Source organism: Propithecus coquereli, unplaced genomic scaffold (genome assembly GCF_000956105.1).
Source record: "Propithecus coquereli isolate 6110/MARCELLA unplaced genomic scaffold, Pcoq_1.0 Scaffold7, whole genome shotgun sequence".
NCBI lineage: Eukaryota > Metazoa > Chordata > Mammalia > Primates > Indriidae > Propithecus > Propithecus coquereli.
This window is the reverse complement of record NW_012153062.1, coordinates 12094379-12105736: the sequence shown is the minus strand read 5'-3', so window position 1 is coordinate 12105736 and position 11358 is coordinate 12094379. Positions and strand designations below refer to the sequence as shown.

The following is an 11358-nucleotide window of genomic DNA, read 5'->3' as shown; positions in this document are numbered from 1 at the left end:
ATTCCCAAAAAGGATCGGGATTTTAGAGAGACAACTGTAAAACATTTCCTTCTCTTCCCGTGCCCCACCCACATTTACTTCTGTTACACAAGCAACTGCTGGAGGGGGGGAATGTCACAGCCAAGAAGTCTAAGGGAGTTGATCCCCTGTAGGAGACGACAAGGAGCCCCTTTCCCTTCCTCTCTCCGACATACTGCTCCAAGTCATGGCTTCTTTGGATAGCCCCTTAGGAGACATTCCACATGACGAGGCAGGTGCACCTGCAGGCTGCGTGGCATTTGCCGGTGTAGTGACACTTCTTTCATTGCCCTCCAACCCTCCCTGATGCATTTCCCTGTTCCTTGATTCTCACTGCTCTGGAATTAAACTCTCAAATAAATCATCAGCACATAAGCTTGTTTAGGTTCTATTTGCAAGGGAACCCAAGCAAAGACTCATATATTAACATTTGGGGGCTCTGAGATATTTTTAATCTAATCTCTAAATTTTGTGTGTATAATAAATGTCTACATATTTTTATACAAAAGCATATTTTGGATCATCTGGACAACCACTTTATAAATGAGTATTTCCACTCTATTTCAATGCTTCACTTTTAATTGCTTTACTTCACTTCAAATTATGTTAGCAATAAGTACTAATTTAATTTTTATTAACCAATGTCAAAGAAAAGACTCAGAAAAGATAAAATTGATGCTTACCACCATCTGAAGACCAAATGAAGTTAGGGATGAGTGGATATTTTAAGTAACCTGAGTACAGGAAAGTGGTGGGCCAATTTGAGTTTTCACCTGAGGTTTGGCAAGTTTAAAGGAATCTATGCAGCATCTGACAGTCCGTAATTGATGTTCTGTATGACATTTAGTTTCTATAAAATAATTTAATGTTGTTAATTTTAATTTACTGACTGGTAGGAGCTGTGCAATAGAGAAAGCTAAGGTCTGATGAGGAAACTGGAATGAGTTTATTTTTCAAAGTGAGGTATAAATTTTATCTTTCTTCTCCATTATAAAATACTCAATAATATCTATTTTTCTTGCTAATGCTTTTGGTGCAAGTGGATTGTCTAAGGGGGGAGCACAAAGAGGTAGGAGGTTATGTCAAGGTCAATGAGGATAAAAATAAGGACCATCGTGAGCGATAACTGGATATTTGGCTTACACTTAAAGAATGCTTATTGAATATGCAAAATAGGACTCTGCTGAGCCAGAGGGTATTGGAGGGTGGCATTGGGTGAGTCAGTGTCACTGGCTGGGCAAACATTTGTAAGAAGTAAACAAATATGTTGATGGTCAAGCTGCTTGTCACCTGCGAGTGCTTCCAGGGAACCGGATCTGGCTTCCCACCCTTGCTCTAGCATCTGGCACAGCTGAAGGCAAGATAAACAAACACTCCTTTTAAATAGAAACATTTAAAAGTACACAATTTGAGACTAGGCTACAGTTATCTTTCTCATATTGAAGACAAAAGCAATAATGAAACAATTTTAGGTCAAGGGGTCAAAGACCTGGGATAAACCACCTCTGATAAGCTGGGAAAATGTGTGCCTATATTTTCATATATATAGTGGTATAGAAAGACATCTCCACAACCAACATTTTCCAGAGAGAGAGCTCTAAGGGAGATGCACAGCAATGGGATCGTTTAAGAGCTCTGTTCTCATCTTGATTCTTCACCTTCTCAAAGGGGCCCTGAGCAATTCACTCATTCAGCTGAACAATAATGGCTATGAAGGCATTGTCATTGCAATAGACCCAAGTGTGCCAGAAAATGAAACACTTATTCAACAAATAAAGGTAAGTTCGAAATGGTAATCATCCATGCTTTTTTTATTGAAAACGTTAAGATAGAGAGAACACAGTTCTCTCATTCCAGCTGCGTGACACTGGCAAGTTATTTTTATGTCTGAGTGTCAATTTCTTCATCTGTCAAATGGAAATAATAATACTTAATCATTAGGATTCTTGTGAGGGGTGAGATAATAAATGCAACACATGTAACTCAGAGTTTACTGCCGAGGATTATTTCACTGAAAATGATTTAGTTTGACAGTAAGCCTGAGTCGACTACCTTTGGCAGATATTGTGAGATGCACAGAGGGCAAGTCCTTGCCTGATTTTACCTTTGGCACATCTCAGACTCTCTTTTATCCTCCTAATTCTAAGGCCCTTCCTTGTGATCCTTAGTAGGAACCCAGGATGCAAATCTCTGATTTAAGAACAACTCTGACCCTACTGATGGGAGCAAACCTTGCAATTTATCAGCTCTAATTCGACGAATCCTATCAGGGATCTCGTTACCTCTTCTGTGGGAGAAGAGAAGGCAAGAAACTTCCTGTCCTGGCAGAGGCATCGAAGGTGTTGTCAGGTGGAAGGATTAGAGAAGGTCTTGCACAACAACAGACAGCTAAAAATAAGGGAAATACCTTACAAAAGACTGCCCTGGAATCTGGCTGTAGCACATCGAGAGGCAGTATTGCGTAATGAGTAAGAGTACCAGTCTGGAAAATGGGAATAATAAGTATCCCCTTCATAGGATTTTGTGAAGATCAAATTTAAAAATGCATGAAGATAAGGGGAAGCTGGGCAAAGAGTCTATAAGAATGCTGTACAATTTTTTGCATGTCTTCCCTTAGTCTAAAATGATCTCAAACTAAAAAAAAAAACTTTAAAAATGCATGCATAGCGCCTGGTAGATAGTGAAAGCTCAATAAATGGTGGATATGGTCATTAGACACCAGTCCTCTTTTGATCTCTCTGGATGGAAAGTTAATAGTACAGGGGCCTAGAGGTCCTCCCCAGAGATTCCTTGCTCTAAGCAGAGGCAAACACAGAAAAACCACAGGGTTTGGACAAAAAACTATCTCTCCCTGCCAGGAGTTTGTGGCTAGAGAATTCCAGCAGGAGGAGATGGGGAATGGAGGGGCGGGTGCCACCCACAATAAAGCTCACCTATTTAACTCGACTATCAGACTGTCTTTGATAAAAGGGAAAGTCAGACCTTTTGAAATCTGTCAATAATCAAAAACCTTGAGTGAGTTTTTGATTGTCTCTAAATCTGGAAGTGGCATCAGCAAAAATGTGACCAGTGTGTTTCTGTCTCTGGCTAAACAGTGGGGTTCAGCAACATGCAGGAAAGAGAACATAGATGCCTTATTCTAATGGTAATGGTAATTTCTATCTACAAAAATGATGCTTGGAGCTTTGCAAAGTGCTTTCACCTCATTGTCTCTGGGAGTTTTCCTCCTGCAATATGTACTTCTCACCTCGATTATTAAATCAGCTTTCTAGCATGAGTTGTAAATGAGATAAGTTGGCTTCCACCACTTCCTTCCTTCTCTGCAACGAGAACATTTAAAGAGTTAAGTGTAATAGAATGCTCACATTCCCTTAGTAGTTAATAAAAGTGAATTCCTCCCTATTTGCTGTTCCAAATCTGCGGAGTTGAGGGACTTCACCATGGGCTTGGCCGACTTTCCCAGTTATCCCTCACTCTGCTCCAACAACCTTCTGTCTGAGAGGAGACTCTCCCACTGGTGCCCCTGTTGGGAAAGAAGCCTCTGAGTCAGCTTTTTAAATATTTATTACACCTTAGCAGGACAGTCGCCAACATTTCCCCACCTATGAGACTGGTCGAGGGTACACAGCAGTTCCACCCACTGCACTCTCGCCGCTATTGGTTATATAAGCAATGAGAGTACACGTAACAGCAGGGGGAAGGGAGAGTTGGGGAGAAGTGTTCATGCTCTCTCTCTCTCACACACACACACACACACATGTGCACACACATGGATACACAAGAAGATACACAATGGAAATATTTTAGAGTCTCCTCAATGCACCAATGCACGGGAGCCCAGGTACTGCTTATCTTGGCACTGCTATACCAGTTTGCCACTTACCCAAACCACTTCATTCATCCATTCATTTGTTCATTCCTATAACAAATATGTACAGAGCATCTACATTATGTCAGGTAGTAGGAGTCCAGTGGTGAACAATTTACTATCCCTGTCCTTAAGGAATTTCTAGCCCATCCTATAAGCTGTCACCCCCAACCTTTTCTCAGCCTGAGAGTTTAAATGTCTATTTGGATTTAGATACGAGGTCACATTCTCAAAATCTGGAACAGATGTCAAAACAAAGATCTCTTAGTATTGTTTCTACTGGAACATGGAAGACAAGCATATTCTTCTTTGGAAACATTGAAAATTCACATTTCACAAGTCAAATTATAACATAATATTCTAACGTATGAAGTTTTACACCCACTTTTCAACTTTTTGGTGATTTTGACTCACCAAAATGACACAATGTTAAACTCTTCTAGTGATTATTGAAAATCTGGAGTTTTGGAAGAGGAAAATGCAAATCATTACCATTATTATCACTATTTGAAAGGGGGAAATAGAGGCTCAGAGAGATAAGATAAATTCCCCAAGTTTATCCCTTTTAGGAAGTGGCGGAGCAGGATTTACTCCTTACCAATATCCAAGTACTTCCCTATAAGATGATGAATAGTTTCTGCTCCTAAGGCCAACTCCACTAGGTGCTGGGGTTTAGTCACTCTCACCTGTTCCAGCAAAGATTTTGCTCTTGCAATTATCTCTTTTTTCTTTTGCATTATCAGTTTTTTTCCATGGGCATAGAAATATAATAGCTCCCATTAAAATAAACCAACAAACAAAACTTTCTTGTCCTGAATTCCTCTTCTAGCTGTTGCCTCATTTCTCCATTCCCCTTTAATTTATAGAAAAATTTCCTGATTTGTTTGTCTGTATTCACCGTTTGCACTTCCTTGCCTCCCACTCCCTGGAATCTACTCTTATGAAGCTATTGTCTCCATTCTGCTAAAATGGCTCACCCATGTTGCCAAATCCTTTGATCAGTTCTTAGCCCTCATATGAAGTGATTGTTCAGCAGCGTTTGACCCCGATGATCTTGGCGTCCTTCCTACAACACTCTCATCCCGCCCATGGCTTTTGATTTCCTTCACAGGCACTGACTGGTCTTTCTGGGGCTTTTTCTTTTCCCACCTCTAATTCCAGCCCCTCTCCCCCAGGGTCAGTCTTCAACCCTCTTCTCTCCTCTGTCTACACTTACTTTTGAGGCCAGTGGCTTTCAGTCCTAACAGACCCCATGCCCCTTTTCTAGTAACAATATCTTCTAACACTCTCTCTACTACCTAGTCATAATGCATCTCAGGGGATCTACAGAGGCATTTATAATTTATCACTGTAACTCTTTCATTTTAATTCTAATTCTTAGTTTCTCCTCCCAGGTTTATTGATCCTCAAAGGATCAATGAAATGAAACTAATAACCGATTATTTTTTTAGCTAACATTGAATAAGCACTTACATTGTTCCTAAGTAAACATTGTTCCTAGTGCATCTCCTATTTGACCTTCTTTGTGCTTTGCCACAACCTTATCAGCTAATCACTATAATATTTTCCATTTTATAAATGGGGAAACTGAGGCTCGGAATCAGAAATTGCCTACTGTTCCACAGCAAGTGGTGAAGCCAGGATTAGTGTCTGCCTCCAGAGTTTGCGTTGTTAACCGTTACTCTGTGACGCAGAGTATGTAGTAAATGCTCAAAAAGTTTAGCTATTATTATTACAAAGTATATCCACATTTCCCCTTCCCATCTTGATAAATAACTAGTCTTTGAAAATGTGAAATACAGATGTAAATTTGAATGATTGGTAATTTAATCTATTTTCAGTCGTAATTGTTATGTATGTTTTTTTTTTTCTTCTCAGGACATGGTGACCCAGGCATCTCCATATCTGTTTGAAGCTACAGGAAAACGATTTTATTTCAAAAATGTCTCCATTTTGATTCCTGAAAAGTGGAAGACAAAACCTGACTATGTGAGACCAAAACTTGAGACCTACAAAAATGTGAGCATTTCAAGTTCTTTCAAATTCAGTTTTCTTCAGTAACCCAGATTTTTTAAATCAAAATAATCTAGAATCCAATGCAATTGCTTTAACATTAATAAGGTTAATTCATTTGCAGAAATTTTGTGATGATAAAAACTTTTTCTTAAATTTCAGGCTGATGTTGTGGTTGCTGAACCTAATCTTCCAGGTGATGATGATCCCTACACTGAGCAGATGGGCAAGTGCGGAGAAAAGGGCGAAAGAATTTATTTCACTCCTGACTTCTTAGCAGGAAAAAAGTTGCCCCAATATGGACCACAAGGTATGAAATATTCCAGTATATTTTTCATAAAATTTAACTATTTTATGTTAAAAGTGGATCAACAATAGCATTATCTTTGTGAATAAGCACATATAATCCAAATAAACTATTATAAACAAACTAATATAGAATTTTTTACTTAGAATATGCATTTTATTTAGAATTTCTAGCTAGAAATTTAATTTCTTATTTTGAATACCTGTGTAAATATAGTATTATTTTCAAATTTTTATGTTACTATAGTACCATGTTTATAACTGTAAAATAGTTTAATGTATATTATTAGGTTTCTATGGATCTGTAATAAGGCTCAACTGAGTGAATTAAAACTCCTGCCTGCAATTCATGTAGTAGCAACAGATGGCAAATATGTACAGTGTTCTCAGATTTTTATGCTCATTCAAATTATAAATGGATCTTGTTAAAATGCAGGTCCTGATTCAGTAGGTGTGGGGTGGGACTCAAGAATCTGCATTCTTCCAGTGTGGAACGATGGACAATGGAGACTCAAAGGGGGAGTGGGAGGAGGGTGGATAAGGGTAGGCTGCTTGGTGGGTACAGTAATGTATGCTCTAACTTCACCACAATGCAATACATCAATGTAGCAAATTACACCTGTACCCCATGAATATATACAAATAAAAAATAAATGGAGGAAAAAGGAACCTGTTTTTTAACAAGCTCCCAGGTAATGTTGATACCACACTTTAACAGACAGAATATCCTTGCAATTCCACTCTCAAAAACCTGTAACTAAAGAAAAAAGTCCAGTCTTCTTTCACAAAATAAACTCTATCATTTCTATATGAGCTATATATAGCAATCTTTGGAGAAAATATTAAAAGCAATGGTGTATATATAAAATGTACTTTCCAAGTATAATCAAATGTGATTAGTTGCTAAATAGTATTAGAATTCTTTATCTCAAAAAAAGATTTGGATCCTCCAGAACCAGCTTGATTTTCTTTATTTAAACACACAAGAGAGAGAAAACAAACAAAAGAGCCCTATCACCTTCATGCCCCATACCCAAATACAATCAGAGAGCAATTAAAAACCTTATCAGAAAGAGGTGTGAAACCTACCTCTTTGTTATTCTGTAACACTCCATTTCACCTCCATAATAGAAACAGAAAATTCCCAATGTATGGCTCAATAAATATGTGCTGAATTGATTTACCTAACTGCCCTGTCCCACTCCTGAGCCCACTCCAGCCATCACAATCATATATAATGTCATTACTTTATGTTTCCCTTTCTGCACTGTGACTCCACTCCTGCTCCCTCCTAATCTTTTCTTACCTTTAAGAGACCATCAGTTGTTTTCTCAGCACCTACAGAATAAAGTCAAATCCCTAGCGTGGTATATTAAAGTTTTCTTTGTAAGCCCCCCTTCATATAACCCTCCAAATTCTGCCTATGTTGGAATTTACATTCCAGAAAAACTAAGCTGTACATAGTTACTGAGATTTCATCCTAATTTAACAAATATCACTGAATGTCTATTAAGTTCTAGACACTATGTGCCCAGATATGACAATGAAGAAGTCTTATCATCTGTCCTCATGGACACAAGTGTCTAGTGTGGGATACTGGCAAGTAAGCAGCAATGACAATTTAACATGACAAATGCCTAATGGGAGATAATGAAAGTGCAAAGGAGTACCTGGCCTAGTCTAAGGATGTCAGAGAAGGCTTCTAGGTGAACAGAAGCTTGATTTTGAAAGACAAATAGAAGTTATCCAAGCAGAGATAGGGAGAAGGTATTTCAAGCAAAGGAAAAATATGTAAAAAGGACCAGAGATGAGCAAGACGATGGTGTGGACTAGAAAGTAAAGGAGTTCGGGAATTCATCACGATTATAGGGTTTTGGAAGTGGGTGGAGAACAGCAAGAAATAAGGCTGCAGAAAGGAGCAGAGCCTGAATCATCAGGGACCTGGTACATCAGGTTGAGGAGTTGGACTTAACCCTGAGCACCACAGGGGAGCCCTTGAGGCTGGAGACATGGAGCCCAGTCAGGTGGCTATTGCAGTAAGTCAGGAGTAAGTGGCAATAAGACTGGAAAGATGAGAATGGATCAAAGCAAAAAGGCAGAGGTGGAGTTGGGAGGCCTTGAGTTTGGTCAGATATGAGCCATGAAGGAGAAGGACCTATTGGGATGCTGCCCTCGCTGCTCTGTGAATGCCTCTGCTCCCCTAGCAGCCTACACTGACCTCCATCACTACACTCGCACCACTATGCATTTTGGTTACCTGATCACGCATGTCCTCCACTGGACCATGGGCTATTGAGGGCAGAGCAGTTGTTTCATCTTTGTATGAAGAACTTCCTGGCACTTACAAGGTGCCTGATTAACATTTGATGAGCCAAAATAAGTATTTATATTTTACAGAAATATACAGTTGTCATATTAGATCTTTCTAGGGAAATCAGGTCTTTACTTTTCCAAAAAAATAACATAACAAAGCATATTTACCGTTCTGAAAAATTGCTCTCTCCCAATGTGAGAAGGTAATTTTGCCATTCTTATTGTAATTAGATGTTTAAAATATATTCTCACAGGTAGGGTATTTGTCCATGAATGGTCTCATCTACGATGGGGAGTATTTGATGAATACAATAATGACCAGAAATTCTACCTATCCAATGGAAAAAGCAAAGCAGTGAAGTATGTATATTTTGATTTAACTTTTCCCCAATTACTTTACACTGAACCAATTTTTCTTGAATTGATTACTTTAAAAATATCCGTCTCCTGTCTTATTTTCTATCTGTAATTCATTCTCTTAGTGCCTTTTTTCAGATTTTCACAAAACTACTGCTTTTGCGTACTTTACAAGTGCTTCAATTAATTGAACTCTCCACTCTGCAGCTAGACATCATTTGCCTCTTTTTTTTAAGTGTACCAACTGTAATGAATCTAGAGGTGCTATGTTCAGTGTTTCTATCATCCTGTGCCAAAATCAGTGACAGAAGCAGACCTAATTGGGGCTCTTCAGTGCGTTGAGGACAGAATGGTATCTGTGGACTTTGTCAGTATGCATGGCCTGGGAGGGACTGTGGAACTTACTGAAAAACAATACAAATATTAAAACAAACAAAACCTCCTGCCAGTTTGAATTAAACCCTGTGTGGTGTCCGTAGAAATCAAACCAAACACTTGGGAGGTACTCTTGGCTGCCATGGTCTTATGGGCACATTCTTGCAACCATCAGTTTCCGTGTGTGTAAACTGCTTTGGAACAAACATAAGCGATGGGGAACTTTCCAGTTTATTTTAAAGAGTTAGCATAATTCAAATACTAAAGCTTGACAGATGGAATGAAAAACATTCTGTAGATTCAGCTCTCTAAAAAGATAGATGCAAAGATTTTAAATAAAAGGATAATAAATTACATCTGGCAGAATTAAGGTAACAGCAAACACACTAAGGCCAAGTAAGATGTCTTCCAGAAATCTAAAAATGTTGTAATATTAAGTAAGTAGTTAATATAGTACACCAAGTAAAGAAAAAAAATAAATGATTATTCCAATAGATTCTTAAAAGAAACTTGATAAAATTATACATTTATTCCTGAGTTAAAAGACAACAGCCTTTTTTTAAAGAATAGAAGTTAGTACAACATCTTCTCCATTTCTGATTCCAGTCTTGCTTGCCTGATGGCTCTTTAAGGAGATGCACTCGGCTTTGGTTCATTTATTGTCTTGACTTGATACAATTGTCTCAAAAAGGGGCTGCACTTGGCCTTGGCTTACCATTTCTCCCAAAGAGCATTACTGCTCTCTACTTTTCCCTTTCTTTATTATATTCAAATTCTGTCTGCTTGGTCCTTTTCCATTATATTATCCCTCATTGGATCTCTTCAGGCATAAATAGACACTGAGTGCGTTACTGCCTCCTAGAACCATGCACAGTCTACCAGATTCCTTCAGCCTGTCCACTCTGCACTACGTAGACCACAGCCCAGGGTCACTTCTCTGACATGATCACATTTTGGTTTTCCCTTTCAAATCTCAGTCAAAGAGCACCATTCCAAACCTGACATCTGCCTTTCCCATTCTCTTTTCTAAGCTCCTGTGCAGTTAGACACTGTATATTCCCTTGAGAGAAAGACTGATCAGTACATATTCCTTTCTAGAGATATTCTAGAAATATATACATATACAGCATGTTCTTCCTTCCACAGATAAGACATGCCTTCCTCTTTAAAAAGTTTATTATAATATATTAATATGTATTGCTTCTTATCTTCCAAACTTTTTAATTCTTTTCAAGGCTGAAAGCAGTCACAAAAATGACAGCACTGCCCACAACAGGTTACTTCCTTAACGTGATACAGAACATCTGTTGAAAGCCGATGGTCCAGTCATATTTAATAGGGAAACACTGGAGACATTTCCAGGAATAAGATAAGGATGGCCACTCTTGCCACAGTTATAGAAGCTTGTTTAGGGTGTTATAGCCAATGCAAGAACACATGACACAGGGGAGGTAAAAAGAAGAGCTACTATTTGAAAGGAAGAGAGAAAATGGCTTTTACACAGATGATATGTGGTCCACTTAGAAAACTCAAGGGAATAAATTGAAATTAAAATCGACAAGGGAAGTCAATAAGGTGACCAGATACAAAATAAATATTCAAATTGCTTTTCCACATAGTAGCCAGTTTAAAAATATAATGGAAAAAAATGTTTCATTCAAGACAGCAATTAAAGATATGATTAACGTAGGGAAAACTACAAAATGTGGAAGACATATTTGAAGAAAACTATAAAATCTTTCTAAAGGATTTAATTAAAAAAATGAGATAAATTGAGAGACTTTCAATGCATGGAAGATGTAAATTCAACCAAAATTAATTATATAGGTTTTATGAAATTCTAGTCAAAACTACATCCATTTTTGCTTTGTTTCAAAAATCTTACAGTTCATTCAGTAGATAGTAGCTAACATTATTTTTGAAAAAATAGTAATAAAAGGGCTTTTACTTATCAAATTTAAATATACTATAGAACTACATTAATTAAAATAATATGGACTAACATTTACATGTATAATTAATTTACTATTTAATATAGGTAGAGTTACAAATCTGTGAAGAAAGATAGGATTTCTTAAGATATCAGACAATCTTTAACTGTATGGGGA

At 37.8% G+C, this 11358-nt stretch overlaps 1 protein-coding gene across 1 annotated transcript in view; it reads left to right on the top strand.

Moving 5' to 3' along the window:
* Nucleotides 1-1062: 1062 nt before the first annotated feature.
* LOC105823800 (calcium-activated chloride channel regulator 1) overlaps nt 1063-11358 on the top strand; it is a 29830-nt gene continuing 19534 nt past the window's right edge. Inside the window, exons 1-5 of the mRNA XM_012661049.1 lie at nt 1063-1105; nt 1358-1796; nt 5765-5905; nt 6062-6209; nt 8773-8878. Of these exons, the coding sequence (XP_012516503.1) occupies nt 1635-1796; nt 5765-5905; nt 6062-6209; nt 8773-8878 (557 nt within the window). The 5' untranslated portion in view covers nt 1063-1105; nt 1358-1634. The remainder of the gene's footprint in view (nt 1106-1357; nt 1797-5764; nt 5906-6061; nt 6210-8772; nt 8879-11358) is intronic.